Source organism: Numida meleagris, chromosome 5, assembly GCF_002078875.1.
Source record: "Numida meleagris isolate 19003 breed g44 Domestic line chromosome 5, NumMel1.0, whole genome shotgun sequence".
In the NCBI taxonomy this organism is placed as follows: Eukaryota; Metazoa; Chordata; class Aves; order Galliformes; family Numididae; genus Numida; species Numida meleagris.
Genome location: NC_034413.1, coordinates 40,343,016 through 40,369,928, shown reverse-complemented (window position 1 = coordinate 40,369,928; position 26,913 = coordinate 40,343,016). Strand labels below are relative to the sequence as shown.

The window sequence follows — 26,913 nt, the reverse complement described above, 5'->3', positions numbered from 1 at the left end:
ACATGGATAGTACAAAGGGTGATTAAGACATAAACCTCCTTTCCCAAGTAAAACGTTTGATTTCCTTTATCCTAACTGCATGAGAGCATGGTTATCAGAAGACCTATTTCCAAGTTGATGTCTTTTGAAGATGTGCAGAATGTGCTTGTGGAAATGATAGTTATGTGGTCAATTGCATGGATGTAACTACCTCTATTTCTTAGGTAGCTAGGCTTCGCAGCTAGGCTTAAGTGATAATTAACAGAAAATTGGAAAATTGGAGCTTTTTTGTTTGCTGTTTTGAAAATATAGCGAGCACATTATCATTGTTACTGATAGACGATCCCTTTTGACAGCATTTCAATGAATTATCTTTTTCCTTGTTTTGGATAAGGAAGGTAACCTTTGCAACACTCTGTTTTATTTACCAGTCATATCTGTAATCTGTAGTGATGTCATATGTGAAATCACAGCACAGCATTCAAAAAAAATCTTTGATGTTTGTTGGAAAACCACTTAGTAACAAAACAAACAGAACTATGACTGTTGTCAAATTTGATTTATTTTAAATAATGCCAACATATGTTATTTTTCTAAATTAGAAAGGGATGAAGTGATTCACATGAAATCAGAGTCCTCTCTTGTCTTCTCTGAAATCCAAGTTGTACCGTATTGCGCATGGTTGATGAATAGGTGAAGATTTTATTGCTGATGACTCTTTTCACATGCCTCTGCAGTTCCTATTCTTTTGCTAGAGTTGGAATTAAAGTGCCAAAATGTTATGGAAAAAGGCTGCTCTTGCATTATTTCTGGCAGGCTTGTAACTTGGGAGTATCTAAAATATCATCAGAAAATTTGTTCTTATGAGATTCCTGTCCAAATTTCCAGACTAACAAATCTGGAACATTATCCAAAAGAGTGTAGATACTTTGACCCTCATAGAATTACAATAGAACTTGTGGTTGACATTTTGGATTATTTTTGATGTTGGTTCTTGTTTGTTTGGATTTTTTTTCAGTGTTCCCCTTGTCACTTTTTTTTTTTTTGCATAATTTTACTTATTTCTTATTCTTTCTCACTTGTCTTCTCAGCAAAATCAGTAAGTAAGAACTTCCTATGTCCTTTTGACCCTTTCCCATGTTTTTAATGCAATTCATCATTCACTGTCCTTGTAAAATAGGTGTTATTTTTGATGAGCAATAGTCTGTTAATTTAAAGTGGAGTTTGATGACAATGTCTCAGTTCACATGCAGAATGAACTCTGAACTGAATCACTACTGAAGGTTAACCCAAGTGAGAGGGTGAATATCATTCGGGTAAAGGTGTTTTTTTTTTTTTTTCCCTGTGCTTAGTTCAAATTTAATAATGAATATGCATATTATTAGTATATCAAATTCTCTTTATTAACAAGTCTTTGCTATTGAAATGTTTCATAGTTTTAGACATGGTTGACCGCTTTGTTCAAACATTACTATAGAAAAACAAGACATGCCAGGATCCATCTATTAGTGTAGCACTGTGAGCAAAGAGCTACTTTGCTAGACAGTATAGGTGATGCAGTTGTCAGTGTTCTTACTGTGTCTGTATTCATCAGTAATTAATTCCATTGCTTGAACAAGAGCACTCCGAGACCATGTTATCATTCTAGCAGAACCCTGCCAAGCAGCTGGTGCTGTTTCTTGTTTTTGTTTTTGTTTTTTTCTCAGGGAAGTAGGATTGAGCTCACTGGAACTGTTTCTCATCTCTCACAGATAAAAAAATCAGTAAACTTAATCATTCAAAGGAAAACACATTTGACACTCATTACCTATGTGGACAAACACGAGGACTGCTCCAAGTGTAATGCCTCCTATTTCATTCTCTTGGCCCCTGACATCAGAGGTGGACAATGGTGGGATGGCAGCAGAGGTTGAACCTTCCTGCCAATATCCCATTATGTTTTGTTGCCATGAGACAGATGGCAGCAGAGGGACAGTCTAACAGAATGGCATCTGACATGGAAATGTGTGTGAAGCAAAATTCTAAAACTGAATTCCTCTTTCTGGAAAAAATGACACCCACTGACATTCACTGATGCTTGCTGAACATTTCTGGAGACCAAACAGTGGATGTGAGCACAGTGTAGCTGTGGGTGGTGTGTTTCAGCAGTACTGACAGTGCTGTGGAAGGCAAGCCGAGTTCTGTGTGACCATGCACAGCTATCACACCATGAAATGAAGAGCATCTCCATCAGCTCATCCATGTGAATTGGCTAATGGTGGTGACTGTAGGGAAAAAGTGTTTTGTAGCTGAGAATTCGTTCTATCAAATAGTGTTCTTGTGCTATTTGTATCCATTACAGTTTTCTTGAAAATGAATAGGAGGCATTACTTTCAGAGCAACCTATGAATCTTATGTAGTCTCTCCTACTAAAGGTTCATTAATATGGTTCAAATTTTATTTATGTTAGTATCTGTAGTCTCCTAAAGTATAATTTATTATGTTTGTTTAGATAACTGATCAGCACACTAGAGAATGTAACAGAGTTATATTTTAGATTCTATCCTCATTTAGTTACATGTCTTTTCCTGGGAAAAATGTACTTCTCTAGCATTTATGTCCTATTGCAGCAGCTCCCAGGAAATATTTGGGTATAGGAGTAATGTTCCCAAAATTCTTCTGTGAGGTAGACTTAGGAAAGTATATTCATTGTGAATAAAGAAGGGAAAATTCAGGTCTTGGTAGACTGCTAGTGGTTTTTGCACTGTGTAGTCCTGTACTAGCATCTAACGGTTGTCCTCAATTCCTCAAATGTTAATGAGTTCTATTTCAAAATTGTGCTTATGGAGAAACCTGCTTGCTTTTGGAAGAACATTAAGTATACTGGAGGGAACTGAGCTCCCACCCTCACCTCTTTTCCAATCCTGATGAGCTTCTTAAGTTTTTGAAAACTTGGCTCCGTAACAAATTGCTCATAAGATTAATTAATGCTGTGTGGAAACAGATGTTTTTTATTTGTTGGCAGTGATGATGTTTTCAGGGTTCACAATATCACAGGCCTGTTATTTTTTGTAATGCACCTCTTGATCTTTTCATTTATTCTAGAGTACTTAATTATGTTTCACAGGTAAAATTGAACTGGAACAGTTTCACTTTAAGTGGAGGATTTCTTATCTTGAATCAGTTCTAGACCAGTGAGCTTTAGTATCCTTCTTTTAGCTTCTATCTGTGTCAACAAACTTGATCATCAGTGCTTGCTGAAATGAAAAAAGTTGTTTTTACCACTTTAAGGAACTAAATTTATTTTTGCATTGCTTTGCCTAAATAATAATAATAAAAATTCTCCTTGGTTGTCTAGGAACTTACTCATTGCTCTGAAACTCACATATCTTTATCTAGCTGTAAATCTAGTTAATAACAATAGTATATAATTATCCAGACTTTTTCAAAAGCCAATGACTAAAAGCACTTGAAGGAAAGATCTGTGTTTGTGCAAGCTATATTCTGGGCTATAAAAAGTAACATTATTTTTGTAATTATCACCCATTAATTGTGTTGATTTCCCTTTCCTCCTAGAATTAGCACAGAAGAAATGCAAGTTTGTGTTTTGTTTAAAGCCTTGATCAACAACAGGTCCCTAACTTTCTTTTTTACTTTTCTAAAGCTTACTTACTCATAAATGGCACATGTCATCAGATGAAATGCATGTTTGCCACCTAGGCAGTAGGCTTGATAAAGCTCTAGAGCTTCTGTCCTCCAAGAATGCTAATAAAACTTCACAGTGACAATCTGGGCATCTAGCCTTATTCAGAACAGGTTATTTCTCATGTAGCATTCTGCATTTTAATAATCTCTGGCACCTTCAACATAGTAGTTACGTTTCAAGGATTGTTTTCTCTCGTGATGACCTAAGGGCCAGTGGAGCATAGAGAAATGTAAAAGAAATACGATTGCAGTTTCTGTAATGAAGAAACTTTGCAAGGATCAGAATCACACTTGGGCTTCTCCTGGGTCAAGAGAGCCACAGAAGCACTTAAGGGAAGTAACAGTGGATAAATGACAGTGAGCAGTGAGCTCCCACTATCTGGTCAAGCTGTGAGGAGAGAAATAGCACTGGTAAAATGAAAAATATGTGAAGACTCACATTTGTGGATGTCTCAACAAGTCTGTCTCTTGTTCAAATCAAAAGACTGCAATCAAAATTAACTGTCTGATTAACTTAGAAAAATTAACTGAATTAACTTACCAAAAAATGGTAGGATTTACAAACAGATTTTCATAGTTAAGGGGAAATAACTCGTTGAATGTTAACATGTAGCTTTAGAAATCTTCAATTTTTATAACTTAAACAGCCCTGCTTTGTTACTTGCATAATTTAGTAGAAACAAGAAATAATGTACGGATAGCATTCAAAGTTATTAAAGGATTGCATTCCTTGCAGTGAATGCAATACTGCCAAAGCAGGTCTCAAGAATGAAATTCTCAAATCTATAGCTCAGATAATAGATTTCTGCAATAATTCCTTAGTTATCCTCGTAGTATGTGGTAGCTGCAGCTAGGACGAGGAATGCTAACAAAAGTTAGGATGTAGCAGCAAGTATGTCAAGACCACTTTTGCCAAGAAACTAATCCAAATCCCATAGTGATCAGCTCCACCTATGTCACAGTCCTGCTGGAGAAAAAGGATATTGCTTAGAGAAATGTACCGGAGACATTTTATGGTAGAAGATACTGGAAATATATAGCTTCTCAATGAGACTTTAATATGAATCGGTAATATTTCTTTTTTTTTTTTTTCTCTATGCCTAGAATGAGTTATCATAAGGAAAGTTTCATATTATACTGGTAAGATGTGAAATGCAAATGATATGGGAATAATTTAGAGAATAGACTTTTCACATCTCAAGTTATTTTTTGTTCCCAAGAAATACCTGAGAATTACACTGTATAGCTTTCAAAGCTGACTACCTCAATGCATTAAGATATAAACAGTAATTTAAAACCATAGTTCAGTTTTTTTTTCAGAGACTAGATATCTATTAGATACAGCTTAGTATCTTTCACAGATAAAACATCATATAGTTAAAATGCAATTATATGAAGGGTCCATGAGCATGCAGCGCGGTAATGAGTGATGTTTACAATACTATTTACACAGTTTTGGCTGTTGGAAGCTGTATTGTTAGGCTTCTGGCTGGGACTCAGGATATCCCTTGCTGCTTTCAAAAAATCTCTTGAGTCCTTAATTTCCAGATGAACAGTTACCAAAGGGCCATGGAAGCATGGAAGAGTCCTTGAGCAAAACTAAGGCAGCACTGAGTGGCTTTTTTTTTTTTTTTAACTGGAACTGTTTAGCCTTGTAGTGAAAATAATTTGTTGGAGAGAATTTTCAAATTGTTCAAGGGGCTGTCTGGATTTCCAGCATGGTCTTATTTCAGCAGTGTATGCCACTTGTCTTTGAATATATTTTTCATCAACAAATATTACCTCTACAAAATCTAACAGAACTTAACAGAAATAGGAAATAGAGAAGGGTGCTGCTGTACTAATTATATTAAATTCTATCTTCAGAGCTGCCATTTTATGACTGTTTGGCAAATCCCAGCAGTGCCATTTGCAATCAGAGAGGCAAGCTGCTAGCCTCAACAGCTAATGATGTTTCAGTAAAACTAGTATCCCTTTCCTTCACCTCTCTGTGCTTCAAGAACACTTGAATTTGGTCACTTAAACTCTGGGAGGAGCTGTTTGCTGTAAAAATGACTCCATATTTCTACATTTGTCAATGTTTCTGGTGTACAGTATCCGAAGTCTATATAAACAAGACAAGTTAAACACAGCCTGCTGTACTCTTCTGCCTTAGTGATTGTTTCGATAGATTACAGTTGCTGGTAATCTGCACAACTTTTTGCAGTGTTCTTTCAGCTGTCTTTTGGATTCTTACAGCCATACCATGATGTTTCACCTCTGTTGGGATCTCACCCAAAATTTTTATAGTGCTTTTCTGGTCCTTGGTGAGGTTTTTCTGAAAAGTTTACTTAACCAATTTGCCCTTTCTTTGCACTCTGTGGAGGTGATTCAGTCTTTAAATGTGACACCCACCCACCCTCTCTCCTCTTTTCACACGACCTTTGTTTTTGAGATTTTTTTTCATTTTGCTCTGGGCATGTGATTACATAATGACCTTGGTGGTCCTGCTCCTTCAGCAAAGCTGTTCATAGGAAAGCTATTAATAGGGTAGGGATTTGTAAGGATTTTATTTATTTGAGGTGGGATGTGATTACCCAGTACATGGGCACCTACTGCTGCCTGGGAATTGCAGCTGCTACCTGAACTGCAGCTGCCTCCATGCAGGATGTGCAAGAGACATTGGGGCCAGCTTTGGTGTATGTCTCTTATCCCTTCAGGGCATCTCAAAGAAGCCCATGTGCAGGCGAGTGAACTCAGGCTTGATCTCTCTCAGTGTGGAAATGTGTGATGAGTACCAGTTGGAAAGATGCAGCATGTATGTGGTTACATCTGTGTGTTTGCAGATTGCAACTTGAGATAAGTGGAGTCAATACTACGGAGCAATTATGCTACTAGCGCTTTGTAGAAAAGTCAGAATGAGAGCCAGTGGTTTGATCAGTAACACTTTTGCACTCCCTGCAATATTTGTACGTGATGTTCACTTTTTCCTTTTGGAAAAGATCAATTAAAACCAGCATGTGTTGTGAATGTCCCCAAGGTACTGTTGGGGTAGTAAAATTGTTATTGGTGTTAATATTTAAAAATTTATCATTAGCTTCTGAAGTTAACACCCTTTCAATTCTATTGTTTTAAGTGCAGAGATCTGAGAAATCCTTAGAGTAGTGGGACAATAATGAATAAATTTCCCCAACCAAAGTGTTTCAAAATTGCTGTTTGGGAGAATGCTTCAAAACCTAAAGAAAGTCTTAGATCTTACATCTGTAGCTTTTTGAATTGATACTCAGTAAAGATAATTATCAGATAGTAGTTTAAGATCCTCTGTGAAGTGGCATGGATTTCTAGCTATTATATATATTAGAATATAACTTACATTAAAATATTATTTCATACATTGCAGTATTTTTCAAATTTTTAATCAAGAAATTTGTTCTATTTCAAGTAATAGTAATTTTCTTACAGTTCTTTTCCTTTCCTCATATTCCTGTTTTCTGACAAAAGTTTAAGAGGTCAGACTGCTTTTAAGTTCATGCTGGCATTACTAGTAAATCACTTATAATAGTAATGATGAAGAGGCAGCCCTGAGTTTGGGTGTTAGCAGTTGATCAGTTGAAAAAGCAAGAAGTATTTAAAAAAACAATATATTTAAAATGCATTTATTTTGTCTGGGGTGCTGTAGAAGTGCACTTGGGATTCTGATCAGTCACAGTGGCTCAACTGACCGTTGATTCCTGCATTATTATGTATCTAAACATAGGTGGTTTTTAATTCCTTGTGAGACTCTTTGGGAGAAATGATGGAATCATGACCATGTGACTGATGGCCAGATAGTTAAAATGAGTTTTAAATTTAAATCAGCTTTCTTCATGCCAGTGTGTTGCAGGAGACAGTTACTTGATGGAATGCAGCACTAGTGTTTCATTACACTTCACTACAATGTAGCTACTCCTGAATATCACTTGATAATTACAATGTGAAGATATATTTTTTGGGTTATTAGGGGTCAAGTTATGATTAAGATGGTTGCAAAGATTATTTATACAAGTTTAATATATGCAGTTCATTCTATAAGGCAAGTACTTATAATGGGTTGCAAGAGATGAGAAAAAGATAAAGCTGGCTACAGGAGGTCACACTAGGTAACAATTATACCTTCACTTCGCTGTTAGAAGTCTGCTTGGTGATTCTTAGATACAGAGAGAATATTGACGTAGACTGTCTCACTGAAGTGACTTAATGTGGGGAATTCCTCCTGGGAGATCTTCTTTTAAACTCAGCATCTGAAATGTACTAACAGGGGTAATCATGTCCAAACCGTAGCCTGAGAACAGATTTTGAGTAGGAGGATTCTAAACACTGCCTTTTTCACTGGTATTCTCTCTTATAGAGAATAAAAATTAGATCTGTGTTAGCTAATTAAAGACACTGAACTCTCTGATTCAGTAAGAGAATTAAAAATACTGATCCTCTTGCCATCCCTTTATGTTCTCTTGGTACTTCTTCGTGACCTTAAAGGAATATTCAAATACAGCATTTGAAAATGTTTTTTTTTAATTTGTTTCTTGTTTTTAGAACTGAACCCATCTTCTTTGTACTGTAATCATTCTACATTTAGTAGCACTATATACTTTTAGTAGCTGATTTGGCTCCCAGTTCTGAATTAGTTCAAATTTCCCGTAAGATTTGTAATTTGATTTTTCAACAGATATTTTAAGGTCATCCTCTATGTAATGACTGGTGCTCAGCAATGACCAGCCAAGTGGAGTTTAGAGTACTGAACTCTGGGTGATGGCCACTTCAGACTTGAAGTTCTCTCTTCCTTAAAAATGCTTATCAAGGGTTTTCCACTCTCTGTAGCCTTCTGAAATGGTATGAGACAGATCAGTAATGACTTCGAAGCTAGAAGTTGTCTGATAACAGTCTGGGAATGAATACACTTTAGTCTGGAGGATGAGAATGATGCTTACTGATATCTCAACATCTTACTCAATTCATATCTAGGAGATGATGTCTTTTGGACTAGGACAGATCAGATGCAGCTAAGCTTGTCAGTGTTGCTCTTGATCAAAGTCTGTAATTAATCCATTTTATGCTTTGCTTAGACGAAGAAGTACTTTTTTTCCTAGTCTATAAAACATTTATATGATATCCAGAATAATTAACGCCATCATAAAAATTCCACTAGACTTAGAATGATGTGCAGCAACTGTTCAGCACTGCAGTCAATATAGATTTGAGTTGAAAAAAAAATGTTAAATATGGTTCCGTGAAATGTGAGAGACTATCCAGGTAATGACAACTGTTAGCAGCTTTCAGCTTCTCTATAGAAGGTGCCTGGTTTATTTTTCTGCACTATCACCTTACTGGGAAGTTAAAAAATAAAAATACAAAAATTACCAGTACAATCAGTACAACAGTTGTTTCATAATGCTATCCTGAGAAGGGGAAATAGGTTTACTTTGAGGTGGAAGTAGGGGAGAGTAAACACAAAGGTTTTATATTTGCAAATTTTGATTTCATTTGAGAAACCTGGAGATATTAGGGAAGTGACTAGTTAGCTCATTAAATCTTTTCTGTTCTTTGAATGCTGTAGATCTGAAGCAGTAGCTAAGCATTTTTATTTCTGCAAATACCGAAAGCGTGTACCTCTTGCAGAATGTACTTGCATCTAGTTAAGAATTAATGTGGAAATTTTGTCTGTGCTTGACCCAGTTATCTACATCACCAAAAAAAGCACTTGATTTCTTTGGAGGAAAAAAAAAAAAAAACAAAAAAAAAAAAAAAACAAAAAACCTGCTCTTACAGCTTCAGAAAAGAACAGTATTCTTTCTCTACCATATATGCTGATTAATTCAGAATATCTTATTCATTACCTGTTGAGTTTAAGCAAATATCCTGCTCTATCAACAGCAAGAGGAAGCCCGTGCAGGAGAAGTCTGCATTTCACCAAAGGAAGCTTGGCATACGCTACCTTGATATAAATGCAGGAGGTTTTGTTTGTTTCTTTCTGGATGGTTCCCTTGCATGGAATTGGTTTGGTGATGTGGTTTCCGTTGGCTCCAGCAATGTCAAGGCCGTTGATGATGAAAGTTTGTACTGTTTTTCCCCACTGCTAGGAAAATTGTCTTCCCCCATCCTATCCCCCAACCAAATCTCTGCCAAGCAAGCAGCTGTGAACAAAGTTTCTCAGCAAAAGGAATTTGAAGTTTTGCATGCTGTGTGGAACAGGAAAAACACACACAAAGCTTTGGGAGAGATGAGGTGGGGCACGCAAGTTGAAATCCTCTGAGTATAATGGCATTGTATGCAACAGATGATCCTTTGAAGGTGTCTTATGTAGAAAACTGCAGGAAAGAGTGGAAAAATGCAAATGAAGATGATCTTTTCATAATGACTTTGAGTAACTTGGTCTAAGAAATGTTAAGTATTCTCTGAAAGTTTGATATCTCAACTTTGCTATTAAAGTTGATTTGCAAACCTACCAAAAATGAGTACTGCAATTGCGTCTGAGCCACTGGCAGTTCAAAGACAAGAACTGGTCAGTAGAATTACTCAACTGGATGTGTTTTAATTTAATTTTAGTAAACGTTGTCCTTGTCAAAGCTTCCCATAGAATTCCATGGATTTTATTTCCCCCAGGATTTTTTTTTTAATGGAGAACAGTGAAATCACTATCAGAATTTTGTAGGGTTTTTTCCTCTAGGAAAATAAATGCAAGATATGAATTTGCAGAAAAGATGCATGCCTACATTAGCCATCTATATTTTCCATGTTTATAATGGAAATTGTCAGTTGTTTGCCATTTTGACAATCTTTAATTGAAATTTTTCCATGACAATTTTCTGCCTTTATATTACTAATGCTTTTTACATTTGAAGGGGAGACAGTGTGCTTAAATATGTGAATGAACTATAAGTAGAATTTATACATAATTTATGAGCAGAATAGCTGTGCATAATTCCCATTCCTCTGTGCTGTAGCCATAGTGCTTGTGATGTTTTATTACATTTGGAATGAAATATTTGGTTGTCGAGAAATACCTTGCCCAAGAGAGACTCAGTTTTATCAAGACTGTGATACTGTGTCCAATATCTGTAATATTTTAATGTCCTTAACTAATATTTTTATTTTGGTCTGCGATCAGGTAAGCTAGGGTGGAATTGTGCAAAAGGATATGGAAAAGTCTGTTTGTAATTAAAGGAAGACTAATTGGACATCTGGGATTGTGTGTAAAATACACTAGTCTTTCCCACGGCCACGCCCTGAGCATATGATCTTTAACTGAATTCGTGGAAACATTCAGGCTGCTTCCTACAGATTGCAGCTGGCAGTGTCTGTAAAATCTGTGCTTCACAAAGAGGGGAGGATTTTATGTGATAATGCGCAATGATACATTTCATCCTGCTACAGTGTTACTATGCACTATGCGAAACAGATAGAACACACTGAGAAAAGAAGGAAAAAAGCAAGGTTTCATGCCTAATATAGGACTCCTATTAACGGTCATTTTTGCAGTTCTCATTCAGAGGAGATGAAATAATGTGGTGCTTGGCCATGAAATATGTGTGGCTTACAGTCTGCATGCCAGCTAAATTGTTAGGTGACATACCAACTGCTTCTGCTACTTCAAACTTTTAACATCTTTCCCTGGAGCATAATCTCTTCAAGTAGAACTTTTTCAATGGCATAGCATCACCTTCCTGTTTCAAATTTAACACCAGTTAGACCTGGGTCTAACCATCAGATACGTTCGTGTAGTCACTTGGTAGCTCTTGGATTCCTCTTCAAAGAATTTCACTTCTGATTTTGTTAAGATCATTAGTTAATTACTATGATCCTATAATTATTCTTAAAACTGACAGTAACTCTCGCAAAACAAGTGTTTCTTTTGCACATAGAAGCTTGAACCTGTGTCAGAGTTGTGTTTATGTGAATATTTCTCTGGATGTAGTACAGTGTGGATGAAGCTGAAGGGACTTCCCATTTAGAAACATTGGTAGGTGATATTTTCCTGTATTTGTCCACACTAATATTAATTCAGATCAGTAGAAAATTATCCATAAATTATTATTAGCTGTAGCACTTGAAGGAGTTGTGTGTAGAGGGGATTAAAAAAAAAACCCTTTTATTGGTCATTCTATTTTTGTCTGCTTTAAGACCATCTCTGCTGCTAGTCTGTGAGGAAAATTAGGAGAGAGATATAATAAAGCCTCTGGTTATAGATGTAAAGTCAAATGCTTTGAAATTGCTGTTTTCTTAATTTGTCTCTTGCGTATGTGCTTCCATTCTTTTCTGTCATTAGAAGTCATTCACAAGCTTTCACTCTTCTTCATATACTCATTCAGAGAGATAGGCCATGATTTTAGAAGTCAAGACTAACGTCTCTGTGGGTCTCAAGAAGACACGTATGTATGAATATACAACTAGGAATCATTATTTAATGCTATAGACTTCTAAAAAAATATGTAGGAGGTAATTTCTTAGTGGGCAAGGAGACAGCTGAGGTATTCAGCAACTTTTTTACCTCAGTCTTCACTAGTGAGTGCTCTGCACACAGCCCTCAAGCAGATGGTTTGTAAGGCAGGAGCATTGTCCCTCCTGCTGTAAGTGAAGATCAGGTTCACGACTGCCTGAGGAACCTGAACATCTGTAAGCCTATGGGTCCCCATGAGATACATCCCCAAGTCCTGAGGGAATTGGCAGACATAGTCACTAAGCCACTGTTAGTGATATCTGAGAAGTCACGGTGGTGGTGAATGGCTCAATGTCCGGATGGAGACTGGTGACAAGTATTGTACCTCAGGGATCAGTACTGGGACCAATGCTCTCTTAACACCTTCATCAACGACATCAACAGTGGGATTGAGTCAAACTCAGCAAGTCTGTGGATGATAAGCTGTGTGATGTGATAGACATGCTCAAAGGAGGAGATGCCATTCAGAGAGACCTCGACAGGCTCAAGCAATTGGCCCAGGCAAACCTCATGAGGATCAATAAATCCAAGTGCATGGTCTTGCATCTTAGTCCTGGTAACCTCTGCTATCAGTGTAAGCTGGGAGATGTAAGGATGTAAGGCACAGCCCTGCCAAAAAAAATTGGGGGTTACTGGTGGATGGCAAACTGGACATGAGCCAGCAATGTGCCCTCACAGTCCTGAAAGCCAATAGTACCCTGGGCTACATCAAAAGAAGCATGGCCAGTGAGTTGAGAGAGATGATCCTGCCCCTCTATTCCGTGTTGGTGAGACATCAACTAGAGTACTGAGTCCAGAAGTGGAGTCTTCAGGAGAGACATAGGCCTGTTGGAGTGCGTCCAGAGGAGGGCCACAGAAATGGTCCAAGGGATGGAACAACTTCCATACAAGGACAGAATGAGAGAGCTGTGGCTGTTCTTCCTGGAGAAGAGAAGGCTCTGGGGAGACCTGAGAATGGCCTTTCAGTATCTGAAGGGGGCTGTAAGAAGGAAGGCGGTGGTCTCTTTAACAGGGTCTTTTGTGACAGGACAAGAGGAAATGGTTTCAAACTAAAAGAGGGGAGACTGAGATTGGACATTAGGAAGAAGTTTTTTACAATCAGGTTGGTGAGGGACAGGAAGAGATTGTCCAGAGAGGTGATGGAAGCCCTGTCCCTGGAGACAGTCAAGGCTAGGTTGGACCAGGCTCTGAGCACCCTGATTTAGCTGTGGATGTCCCTATTTGTTGCAGGGGAGTTGGACTAGATGACCTTTAATGTTCCCTCACAACTCAAAATGTTCTATGATCCTTACCGTGCTCTTGTGGTTAACTACAACTGGTTTCTAACTTTCTGAGTCTCACTAATCTCCTTTATGGATAGCACGCTCTGTAGTAGTCCAATTAAAGTATTTTTTGATAAAATGCCATTTGAGGAATACAAAAGATGAAAAAACTTAGGAAAAATGGGAAATAACTAGCTAATTAAAAAGGAAAGAAGACAGGCTTCAAACCTCTAGAATTCAAAAGGTTGGTTTTGGCTGCTGCTTTTTCTTGGCTTTTGCTACAGTAAAGATTAATAGTTTTGATAATTTAGCACAGTATAACTTGTAATGTCTAATATTCAAAGCCTGAAATATACCAGATCTTGCTCTTCTGACTTTTGGCATGTGAAATTTTAAATGTATTCTGAAAGAGGAAATGACTTGAACTGTGGTGGCTTATGTTGACCTGGTAAAGACTTTGAAGTAGCTGGGGGTTTATTTTGTTTTGAATAAGTATGCTAAACTGATTTTTTTTTAATTGCCTTAAATTTATCTGATCCTTTTTTTTTTTGGAGTAGTGAATGCATCAGAAATAATCCATGAAAGAAAATATTGATATTTGGAATGAACTTCTATCTGAGAGTTCATTTTCAATGAGACCAATTGTTACTGATGAAAAGATGAATACTTTGAGAGTGTTTTGTTTCTTTATATTATGTTTTATTTGGTTGGTTTTCCCAAAATATATATGTATATCAACACATAATCAAAAGATGATAGTGCTTCAGACACTTCCTTTGCAAGCTTACCTCTGTTTGCAATATCCATTGTATTGAAGTCGCTGACCAAAGGTAAACTCAAATTGAGGACGCTGGTTCTAATGTGGTGGTTGCTGCAGCACTATGTTTATGCTGGCACAAACAGTTCCCTTTCCTGGCCACCTGCTCTCTCTCCGTCTTCCTCTAAGTTGTTAGTGTGCCGTGGTCCCCCTAAAAAATAATACTTACATAAAACTTCATATTAGAAAACCTTATCAAAAAATTTTTAGTGCTCAATGAGAGCATTTTTGTCTATGTTTGTATGAAAACGTTTGCAGTTCTATATGTGAATCTGAGAGAACCTCTGATTTAAAACCTATCACTTTCACAGAATGCAAGTAAGTGCCAAACTGAGTTGAGGCCAGTGACAAAAAATGTGATCAGTAACCTTGGAAAAAAACAAAAGTCCTGATGCATTTTGGTTAATCCATTCTCCCATTCCTGTTGCATTATTCTGACCTTGAGAAAAGTCTTTGAACTACAAAAATACTATTCTCGTAAAATTAGCATGTTTCAATGAGCAACAGCAACAACATAGCTTTCATAAAGGGGCCCGTTGAGCAAATGGCTTCAAGCTGTAACCATTTTCACAAAGAAACCTTTGGATCTCTTTCGATCCTTATTTGGTAAGCTGCAGCAGTCATTCAAATGAAAGCACCAACTGCAAGACGTACGTAGAGCAGCAGTTCACTCTCTGCAGTTGTGAAGAAGCAGCATCTGGAAAATAAACGAACTTCAAACATCTGAGCAAGAGTTCTTGTAGAAGTGTTTTCAGGTCTATTTGATGAAGTCATCAATTCATGCTGCCATTGTTTTAATTCAGAACAATAATGATTTTTCTTGGAAGTGCAGAAATATTTGGAGGAGATAGGTCAATATGTCTTATTTTTCACGTATAAAATTTAATCTTATAACTGAACTCTGTTTAAAATAAAATCTTTGAAATAAAGCCCCTTGTATTTCCCAGTTGGGAAAGGATGGAACAGGGAGCCAATTGTGAGAGAACAAAGAATCTGTTAGAAGAAAGAAAAGAAGCAGGCAGAACCCTCTGCTACAGGATAAAATTCTTGTTGTACACCCCTCGCACATGCGCTGCTGCTGAGATTTATTGCAGGTTACTCTTTTTGGTACTAATATCGGCAGATGCAAGCTGAGCAGAAAACAAGATGAGAAACATTTTTCTTTGGAGCATGTTGTTAAAACTCTCAGTTCTCTTAATCACAGCAAAGATGTAAGTTGTCTGTCTCTGTGCTCTCAGTTAAGGGCTGTGCCCACACTCTGTAGGAATTAAGGAAACTTGTCCTCTCTGTAGCAACTGTATAAATTTTGGTGTTGCCTGAACAAATCCTTGCCCCATATTCAAGCTCCAAGGAACTGTAAAGGGAGATAGGAAGAAAGATGGAGCCCTTGGAATAAAGTGTTCGAAGAAGGCCTATTCTAAAATGTTAAAGATAGTCCCTGTTTGAATACACAGCTGGAATAAAGAAATGAAGAATGAAGTTGGACTTAGTGATCCTTGTGGGTCGCTTCCAGCTTGGGATATTCTGTGATATTCTGATTCCAGTAGAATTTGGGCTAAAGCAGTATAAGGCAGGAACTGTAAAATGAGCACCAAATGAACAAAACTCAATCATTTTAAAATGTGACTAGTGGAGAAAATATTATCCTGCTTTTTTATTATTACTTTATTTTGGTAAAATACATAAAGGAATGTGTTACTGGGAAACTGATATCAATAGCAAAAGTTATTTTATGTTTGCTGCCAGATCTTTTTATCTCTGTTTAGACTAGAAGTAAGAAAGCTTTACACTATATCATGCTGTCGGACTCTGATAGAGGTTTTCATTTAGAAGATGAAATAATCAGTGCTATTGGCAGAAAATATAACCAAGAAAACATTGTGAAATTATTTTGGAAGTGTAGAGTATTGTTACTTTGCTTTAATGTTTTTAACATTCATATGATGCATTTATTTGGCACAACTAGATACCAACAAATGAAAACAATTTTGCTGAATTTTAGCTCTATTTATCTGTAATTGAGTCGTTGCATTTCTTCCACATACAATTGCAGCATTTCATGCTGCTGGCTTCATATGTTCTTAAATCAATGGAAAGTTCAACTTGTTTCAGTGGGAAGAGTAGAACTTTAATAATCTAGAATAAAGGCATTGAAATGCAGAGACAGAGAGAAAGCCTGTCTATGCAAGAGCAAGGAAGAAATGTTTTTGTATTTCTAACAGCTGTACCTGAAAGATATGCATCCTTTTCTGTCAATAGAAGCCCTGTCAGTGTAGATTTAAAGAGCCAAGCTGGTGTGATGGACAAAGACACAATACCATCTTAGCTCTGCAGTCTGCTATGTAGAGAGAAGAGTCACTGCCTGGGGGCAGAAATTGCTGAATATTCCATGAGAACATGGAGTTTGGTTGTTTTTTTAACTGTAACGTATAGCCTAAAGAACTACCACCACCATTATGGTACATTCTTATAATTTTAGGAATAATTAGAGATGACCAAGAGTGTTGTCAATAACTGCTAGGATAGTCTGTTGGAAGTGGGAGGAAAAAACTTAGATGAATGGTAGCCAAAAGCTGTTAATGGGAAAAAGTACACAGAAGTAATTTAATCTGTGTATTTTTATCAACAGATGGTTCTGCAACCTCTGCAAGGCCTCTGGCAAGCTACTAGAGTGATGCAAAAAAAACCCAAACAATTTGCATGCTAATAGAATAAAAGGCATGATATGTCTTTGTAAAAATGCTGTTGTGCCACAGCTATTCTGTAGTAAGAAGCTGCTGGAAAGGAAGATAGAGGAAGAAAAGTTAGTGTACAGAACAACAGATTTGATGTTTTTATAAAATGTCTCCATGCATATGAGAAGTGATGTGAGTTTGGAGAATGAAAAATTGAAAGAAACTGGGCTTGTGGTACCTTGAGTTTGTTTTCTATATTATATTTTGTGGTGGTGGCATGAATATTGCACTTTTTTTCATAATTATGAGTCCACTTGTGGAGGTATTCAATAGGCCTTATAGCACATTTTTTTTCTGCAGATGAAGGGATCTCAATTGATCCCTATGCATGCGGCTGCATTTCTTAGGCAAGTTCTTTGCAGTGCTGCATATTTATGATGCTGCCCACTACCAGTCAGTGGTGCACATGGTGATCTATTCCAGTCCTCTGAAGGAGTTCAGAATGGCACTGGGAGCGTTTTTCTTTTTACTTCCATTATTCTGTTTTTCCTGACGTGACCCTATCTGATTCGAAGAGTGGTGGTCACACAGATTTCAAAGAATAAGTGCAGTGATGGTATTGCTATAAGTGCTGTCTTACGGCAATTCTGCTAGCATTCGCAGTGTAGTTGTATCAATGTTCTAAATCAGTATATTTAAGTTAAATTTTGTTTATTGTAAAATCCAGCATCTTATGGTTCTTACATATTTGGTAATGTACTAGCTGATTTTAGTGTATATAAATGAAGGAGTGTTTTTTTGTTGTTTTTAAAAAGCTGAATAAAAAGTGCAATGAGGTCTGTAGGAAGCTGTGAAGAGCTAATGCTTCTATACTATAAAAGCTGTCTCAGGGAGAATTAAACTTTCAGTTTCCTATCTCACCTGTTTTAGGAGTCTGCAACAGCTGATGCTTGGGTCTTAGTTAAAAGTAGAAGTAGTAAGCAAGGAATTCTAATTTCATGAAATGTGCTACCCAGTGTTCAGTACATTTGTTCAGTGGCCATTATTTTTGAGCCTTCTTCCTTATCCCCATAGTTGTTAGGATGGAGAAATTCCTACACATACAGCTGTGAATTGATGTTTAATACCATCAGAGCAGTTTGATCCAAAAATTAGCAGAAGTCCCCTCAGAAATTAAAAGAGCATTTCACCTGGTTAGGAGGATTTCCAAATTGCCCTGAATTGGTCTCTGTGCAAGTTTGGAGATAGTTCACTTTCAGGACTAAAAGAATTTGGAGCGCAGAAGCCATTATACTTAGAAGATAATGTGCCTCTTAACAAGAGGAGTCTTTCCTCCCAGAGCATATGTGAACAGAGAAGTAAGTGATTCTCTAGCTCCAGTGGAGGCTACTGCATTTTTCTAACAGTGTAATACAGCAATTCAAATTAGGGATGCTTGGAAGGGGTTGGGTATTTTCCAACTTGTTTTTTTGGCTATACCTTGGGCTGAAAGAACCAAACCTTGCCTGGGGGAATGAAATATTTTGAACTGTATCCCTCTCTCTAAAAAGAACCAGAACAGAAATAACAAAATGCCCTCTATCTGAGAGTGCTACCCCCAGGAAAGTCAGGGAGTGCTAGAATAACAGGAAGAGGATGGGTTTTTTTTGTCAAGAAAATAGCCGTTCTGACTCCCACTTTCAGCAGAGAGGAAGGATATACATCTACATTTGCACGTTCAACTTCAGTGTTGCAATATTATAGTATCACTGCAAGCTAATGGAATTTATACTGAAAGTTTTTCTTAGGTGAATCACAGATTACCAGAGAATTCATGAAATATATCTGTGCATGTGAATGTACACACAATAATGTCAGTAACTCACCACTCATACAGAGATGCATTTTGACATAAAGTCCAGCTACAGGGCAACTGCTTAAGGTAAAAGCCTGTATGTTTTCTTGATATATTAAATGCAATTAAAAAAAAAAATCCTTATTTTTCCTTTTTTTTTTTTTTTTTTTTTTCCCTTTTGCTGTATGATTGAAATGGGAAGTGTCTGGGACTCAGCAAGGGCGACATTTATTCTTGGGAGAGTGGGAAAAGGTTAAAAGTAGAAACAGCTGATGAGGCAGGATGGATAGCTCTGTGGAGAAAGCAGGAGGAAGAGAAATGTGAACATCTGCTAAAGCTGTACCAGTGACTCTTTTGGCTACACTGCAGCTCCTTTTGAATTTGTTCTTCAATAGATGTCACTGCTATCAGTGAGAAACACTACATGGGCTCGTGCATTCTCTTGCGGAGATTGTAATAAAGACAAAAAGCAAGATGTTAGAAGTTGGTGGGTTTTATTGTTTTTGTTTTTGCTTTCGTTGTTGCTTTTTTTTGTTTGTTTTGTTTTGGGTCATTTTGCACTTTTTTTTGGTGGGACTGTTTTTTAATTTCTTTTTATCTGTTGGTTTTTTCCCCTTTTTCAGTTTTTGTGCTGCTCTGACATTTTGTCAACATGGATTAACAACAAAAATGAAAATTTAGAGATCTGAATTGCTATTGGAATTTGCCCTTCTTATCCCACGGACATTGTCTTCTACTGGGAAAACAGGTAAGGCACTAGAACTGTTAGTTCTAAGGTTGTGCCCACTGGCTTACAGTTCCATTCAACAACTGTCATGAAAATGACAGTCCTACCGGCTTTTGTTCAAATCACTGCTATCAGTGAGCCGTGTCAAGGGATTCAGAATAAATCCCTACCATCTTTTCCCTCAAGTTAACTTCCATTACACTCAAATTAATCTTGGTCCAATAAAGATGTCCTCTTTTCCCCACAGTAGAATTGTTGAAGATGTTTAATATTAGAACAGCGCCTTGGGAAGAATTGTTGTTTAAAGAAACCTAACAATGCGTCTCTTTTATTATTAATTTATTTCTTTTGTGCATCTCATGCCTTCCAGATGTGTGACTCCTGAGAACGGTATTAGTTGTTCAGCTCATCAGAACAGATGATTAATAAAAGCAACCTTACTTTGTCAAGAGTACTGGCTTGCTACCTCATTCAGTGGACTGAGTATATTGCTGTCCATTGCTAACAATGATTTTAATCTTTCTGTGAAACTTCTTGTCCAACCCAACTGGAATAAACTTTGAATGAATTCATCTGATGATGCAAGAAATGCTTTTCTCAAGTCCAACATAATTTGCTGAAATAGGCATCTGAATGACCCTCACCCTGCATTTTGTAATTAAATCCAATGGTGATGTTTGGGAAGAGACTTTTTTTTTTTCCTCTGTGTATAAGTTTTTGGCTTTACAAGTTAGTAACTGCGAGGAATAAGTGGAAAGCATTGTGCAAATAAAGGACTTAATCTTTTATCTTGGAAATAATTAATAATTTAATGCTGGATACTGGAGTACTTGATAAGAAATGTATACAAAATCACTAGATACAGACTCTTAAAGGAATCGATCTAAGGGATGACTTTTTATATTGTAAAACAGAAATGCTCATGGAGCGTGAAGCAACACAGATGAATTTCACACTTGTTCATATGATATCATATATGTAAATAAATATAAGTAAGGTTAATTGAGGGCCATATCTAAATCTTTATTTTAAATTTGCCATCCACTGTCTCTTGCAGCAAAAGGATTTTTGGAGAAAATTATTTTGAACTCCTTCATATGCATGTAGAAAAACAAATATAAAATAATGATTGCTATTTGTTTGTTTTGTGAACGTCCTGTACGGCTTTTAACCCTATGCAGATGTCCTTCGGCATGCTTTGGAGAGAGAAGATTATTGTATTTCTTTGCATCCAAGTAGTTAATTTTGATTATCTTAGAATGCCAGTGTTTTGTTTTTTTTTCTTTCCCAGATAAATAGGGACAACTGAAAACGACTTAAGAATTTTATCAGATTTGAATTAATGCACCCCCTTCCCAATTATTGTGTACAATTGATATCATATTGTGCCTTTACTAATTTACATATCTCCATCTATATTTTGTATTTGCTTGGCCTTTAGTCATTACACGTGGATATTTTGATGTTTTTTATTAATAATGTCTTTAGTAGCAAAGACCACAAAAGCTGCCATATTTTATGTGACAGATGGTGATTTTTGGAATTAGCAGTTCACGGTAGTTGTCATCAAATATGGATTTTCTTAAGAACCATTAGATTGTACTGCAAATATATTTTATGTATGTGAGTCAGTCTTCCTTTTAATCTTTTAAGAAACTTCAGAATTGCATATTTGAAATTCACTGTTCCACTGAATTACCTGGGCAATTTCCAGCAATCAGTATTAGAAGTTTACATGCCAGTGGTAAAAATAGAGGGAGAATTACTGATGCAGTTTTACTCTGGTTTAAAAAGGGACAACAGTAACTGATTTTAAAACAGGTTTCTTGTATTTCCATCACAATTTGCAATAAACAACAGTAATCTTGTATTTTGTAGTCTGTACAGCCAACAAAAATGCTATTTATTGAATTAGTTAAGAAGACGCAGTGTCACTGTATTAGCAAAGTAGACACAGAATGCTTGCTTTTTGTGAATGAGTCATTTTAGAAGGATTATCTTTGTGTAAAATTCCCTGTGCTGGGCAATGTACTATCACTTGTTTCTCATGGACCAGCTTATAGGTTGTGATGCTGGATAAGAAAAAAAAATCCAAAAACAAGCACAAGTACGATCGAAGGACGAATGTGCCTTGAGTTGGGAGGAAGGTCTACATGAAGATACTCAGACCACAGGAACCCTCTTGCTTCAGTAGCAGTTCAGTCTTTGAATTAAGTAGGCAACTCAGATCTTGGCCTTTGGGAGCTGTTAATTGCCATGTATCTGTTAGAAATGATACCAGCTAGCCAATTGAGATAAACCCTCTGAAGAAGTGGTGTTAGTTGAGGCAATGGGTGGCCCTTCCTGCCTCAACTGTGAGAGATGGGTGTGCTGGTGCAGGCAAGATCTGGCTGCTGGAATACGCTACTGGTGAATTGAATGCATTTTCCTCACATACTGTGCATCTCCATGTAGATCACAAGGCACTAGGTGGAATAAAAATTGGGTGGATCTCCATTGATTTGTTCTGCTGCATAAAGAAAGTATGAAGTAATTTATCAGTTGTGGCTTTAATGAATAATTTTTTTTCCTATATTTTTTTTTCCACAACAGTTTAATTCAATCGCAGTATAAAATACACTACATTGGATATAAAAATGACAAAAAACTGGGTCACATTTTTGCTGTTCTTCCTCTCAGTTACTATGGTGAGTAATATCCTTTTTTATTGTTCTTTTTTTTTTTTAAATCAGTATCATTTTGAACAAGGGTGTACAGAATACTATAGAAATTTTTATTTTCTAAAAGCTAACGATGTGTTCAAATATCGTTTCTGCAGAGCAGGATTACTAACTGTCTTATGTTGTCCTTTTATTTCCTGCATTAAAGGAACAGTAATAGTAATTGCCTGTGCTGAACCAAACATATCTTTTGCTAGCAGAAAAGTTTATGGTAACAGATGACATGTGACATATAAGTAGTACTGTGTAGATCCATGGAAGAGTGGAGGAGACTTATCATGTTTCCTAGGAAATCCTAGGAACTTTTAATTTCACCACTTTCATGTCAAGGATACAGTATTTCTATCTGTAACTGTTTGTTTTTTTTTTTCCCACGAAGCTTAGTCAATTCAGGTAAAATTTGCTACTTCTTTAAAAATGTAGTTGAAAGATCAAGATCTGCATTTTCATGTGTGCACACTTTATTTTGAAAAACTGCCATAGTGAATCCACTGTGTGTGGAATTGAAGGATTGATGGAATCCATGTCTTTTGAATACTTTTATGTATTCTGAAGGTTGACTGCTTCACAAGACCATAGATAAATGAGCTAGCTCTAAGCAAGTCAAAAGCTGTAAGAGTATGGAAAGTCTTCTCATGAAGAATCCAAATGCCTTTTAGAATAATAGAAATTCCATATATTTTACTGTATGTTGAAAAAACTGTCTATACACTTCCGATTGTTTCCAGGCTGTCTATGCCTTTTTTGATTATTCTTTATGAATCTTGTGGATATTTATTCCTCTATGCTCAATCAGGTGATATTTGCCAAGATTTAGTAATAAGAAGAATTCTTAAATTAGCTAGAAAAATGCAACATCAGATTGTCAGTAGTAAGATTTGAAGATCACTTTGCTATATTAAAATTATATTTTAAATACAATATTCTAAGATGCTGAAATTTTGTTATCAGTTTGTATTTGAGTAGTAGTTTCAAAATTGGTTAAAAAAAAGGTGACTTACTAAAGAGAAGTCTTTTTCCTCCTAGCTATTTGCCACTGCTATTCCATCCGAAGGTCATCAGAATATGACAGAGGACTTGGGTCAACTGAGTGTTACACGGAATAAAATTATGACAGCGCAGTATGAATGCTACCAGAAAATTATGCAAGATCCTATTCATAGGAAAGAAGGTAGAGTTTACTTTCTCATAAAATTTTCCAAAGGGAAGTGCCCAACATATAATTAAAGTAATCCAGGATCCTGATCCTTTATTTTCATGTCATGTCTTGGTAGCAATCACTTTTTCAGGCTCTGTTTGTACAGTTTTTTAGAAACAACATTAAAGTAATATGATGTATTACCTGCCTATTGTACTATATGTTGTACAACACAAATCTTGTATTTCTGATAAGAAAATGTTAGAGATACTCAGATTTTAAAACTTGAGACAGTTTCTGCATTGTAATTTCTGAAAATATCAAATGGCTCTCGGGAGAAGAGGCAATTGCACTCTTTTACAATACACTTTTTTTCTTCTGAAATGTTTCTTTGGAGAAAACTGATGTCTGGAGGCCAGAAATGGATATGAGAGTGTGTACATAGAAGCTTATGTACTGGTCAGAACACCACTTTAGAACAATACGGACAAACTGGAAAATCTCCAGATCGGAAGTAGAGGAAGTATGATGTTTGAGCCTTCGAGGTGGTTTGAGGAGCAGGGAGGAGGTGGTATTATTTCTTGAATAGAAAACTGAAGGAAGATAGAAAAAATATTTTTCCAATCTGTGGTCAGTCATTCTGCATGTGTTCTGGGAAAGAAGTTCATAGTAAAACTCCAGCTGATTCTCAAAGGAAGTTTATTTTAGTTGCTCTAAAACAAATCTACATGAGTGCAGTGAGGGATTGAAACAGACTCTTGAGGGACACTGCAACATCCGTGTCCTTGAACAGACAGAGAAATATCTACAGGCTCATCTCTGAGGAAGAGAAACCATGACTGCCTCCCAGATAGGCTTTCTGATAGCTTCTAGGATACCACTGAGTTTTCAGTGAGTTAATAAACACATATGTAGCTTACGTATACATACAAAATGTAAATAAATTCAGTAAAATGGTCTTTGCAAAATCATAGAACCATGGAATGGCTTGGATTGGAGGGGACCTTAAAGATGATCAACCTCCTGCCAAGGCAGATCAAATTTAAAGCCCTTTGTTGTGCATTATTTTGTTTGAATTGGTTTAGTTTACTTTGCCCAAAGAATATTACCCTACCATGCTCTAGATCTAATGTGTTTTGTGAACTGTAGGCATAGATCATTTAAAGATGAATGATAATGGATTTTAAAATGGATTGTGCGAAATAAACCTATAAGGAAGTGTTTCTATTACAGGAAATTTTAATTAACTGTTGCTAAATTTTAAGTTTCCATATTTATCTTTACGAAGAAAACTTGAGTGTGAGAAACTTACCTTGTCCAGAGTTATATCTTACTTTTGAAAGACTACTATGAAGGAAGAGCTGTTATTACCAATTGTCCACTTGTTCCTAGGTCCTTACTGTAACAGGACGTGGGATGGCTGGTTGTGCTGGAGTGATGTTGCTGCAGGAACTGTATCAGTACAGCATTGTCCTGACTACTTCCAAGATTTCAATCCATCAGGTAAGTGTGTGCATGGGCTTTCTGCATAAACATACTGCTTAACAAAATGAGTTTTTGGTTGCTTTATGCCCACTCTTTGCCTTACTGAAGTCACTAATGCACCAGAATTTCAGTAACTCCAAATCCATTATTTGCACTTTCCTGTTATCACGGAAGAGTGGCAAGGTTTTTTTACTTTTCTTTTCTGAAATGTGCCATTGTAGAATTCTATAGACTAGGAAATATAAATTTAATTTAGATGACAGTTCTTTGCTCTTGGTGATGAGCTTTACCTTCTTAGAGGAAAGCAGAAATGTAATTTATTTTACCTCAGTTTGGCAGCTGAGGTCAATAAGATTTTCTCCCACAAATGAGTCTTTTCCAGTAAGCTAATCTTTTCAACTGTGTGAGCATGTGGGAAAATATCATAGGCTTCCACTCCTGTCTGTTTCTGCTGCATTTGCTGTTTTCCAGGGTCTCTTGATGCCCATTTCTATTTGATTTAAGTCGTTATGTGCTCATGGAAATCTTCCAGTCTGGTTCTTGAGCAGTTTCTCTATTGATGTTTTCCTGCCTATTCAATTTACAGTGGTGGGATGTTAGATTTCTGTTTAAATGTTGGATGTTAAAGAAGCCATTTAAATATCCTCATCACTTCATCTGGTAGTTCTGTAACAGCCTGATATATTTTGATAGTATTTTGTAGAAGGGAAATGTATTTCTTTTCCTAAGAAAAACACATCATCATTTGGCTTTGCCAAACAAAAGCTATGGCCTCTGGTTTCTCAGAATTCATAATAACAAGCAGCGTTTCTCTAGTCACGTTAATGAGGCTGTCATTTGTTTGCCAATCTTTTTCGTGAAACACTAGGCATCAGGAAGTAGAACTTCAGTGCTGACTGTTGTGTTTTTGCCTTGTTTTTTTTTTGTTTTTTTCTTTTCAACTACTCTGACTGCCCGTAGAAAAAGTTACAAAGATCTGTGATCCAAGTGGGAACTGGTTTAGACACCCAGAAAGCAACAGGACATGGACGAACTACACCCAGTGTAATATCTATACGCATGAGAAAGTGAAGGTAGGAAAGAAATAAATGCATGTCACCAGTCTCAAGAAACTGATCTGGGAAACTTGAAAAATTCTGGCATGCACAGATACCATGTCTCATCTCATAATAGTTCTTAAAGCTTTATCTAGAATCTATTTACATGATTTCAAAAGTCAATATATGCAGCCATTCAAACATTAAATTGGAGTAATAGGTTCAGAGGACGCATACAGTATGGAGTATATGAGCCCATGCATGTAGGCTATTATTTTTCTTATATAATCTGGATAACTATACTTTATCATGGTAATATAAGTTTCATCCTGAAGATCTTCATTTTCTTCAGTGTAAAATGATGATTTTGTAATGAAAGACCAAAAAAAACAGGCAATTTTGTGAGGCAGATTCCATATTTGAAAGCAGAGTTTTGTGACTGGTAGAATATAATGTATTAATTCAAAGAATTGATGATAACGTCTTGTACATATGCCAAACATTACTTTATCAGTTCTTCGTTATTATTTTGCTCTCTACCTAGCTTTTCATAATACTATAATTTGGCTGCAGATTTATTTGACAGTACCATTTTGTCTTTGCTAGTTTGGAATTGTTAATTCTTTTCATTCTTCAAATGAAAGCTCCGTTTCCAGCATCACAATCACAGCTTAATTTGAAGAAAGTATCTTTATAAGAGAACAAGCTATAGAAGCAAAAAATACATACATTCATATGTGAAGCACATTATTTTCCTTAAGACATGTGTAATAGATGAATCAAACCTCAGATAGGAGTGCACTCAGCCCAGTAGCAAAAATGACCAAATTCATATAAGTATTCAGAAAAAAATATAGTGCATGTTTAAAAACCTAATGTTTTAACATCTAAGAGAGAATTTCTAGTGATTTAAATGAATCTGGTTTTTGCCCAGCAGAAAGAGATTTTAGTAAGATAATAATGATTTGCAGGATGGATTGATTCATCTTTACCAGTAAGTTTTTATTTTCTTAATCCCATTACAGACATTTTGTAGGTAGAAGAGATGTATAAGCATGTTGTTTCTTAATAATTCTGTATGTATTACATGTGCTTGGTTTTAT

At 36.4% G+C, this 26,913-nt stretch overlaps 1 protein-coding gene across 2 annotated transcripts in view; it reads left to right on the top strand.

Moving 5' to 3' along the window:
• CALCRL (calcitonin receptor like receptor) overlaps positions 1-26,913 on the top strand; it is a 71,763-nt gene that overhangs the window by 12,094 nt on the left and 32,756 nt on the right. For both annotated transcript variants that reach the window (XR_002439217.1, XM_021398180.1), the window contains exons 2-6: positions 19,327-19,451; positions 22,023-22,117; positions 23,177-23,321; positions 24,681-24,791; positions 25,734-25,846. Coding sequence is in view for 1 of the 2 variants with exons in the window: in XM_021398180.1 (XP_021253855.1) it covers positions 22,067-22,117; positions 23,177-23,321; positions 24,681-24,791; positions 25,734-25,846 (420 nt within the window). In the remaining variant the exon portion in view is untranslated. The remainder of the gene's footprint in view (positions 1-19,326; positions 19,452-22,022; positions 22,118-23,176; positions 23,322-24,680; positions 24,792-25,733; positions 25,847-26,913) is intronic.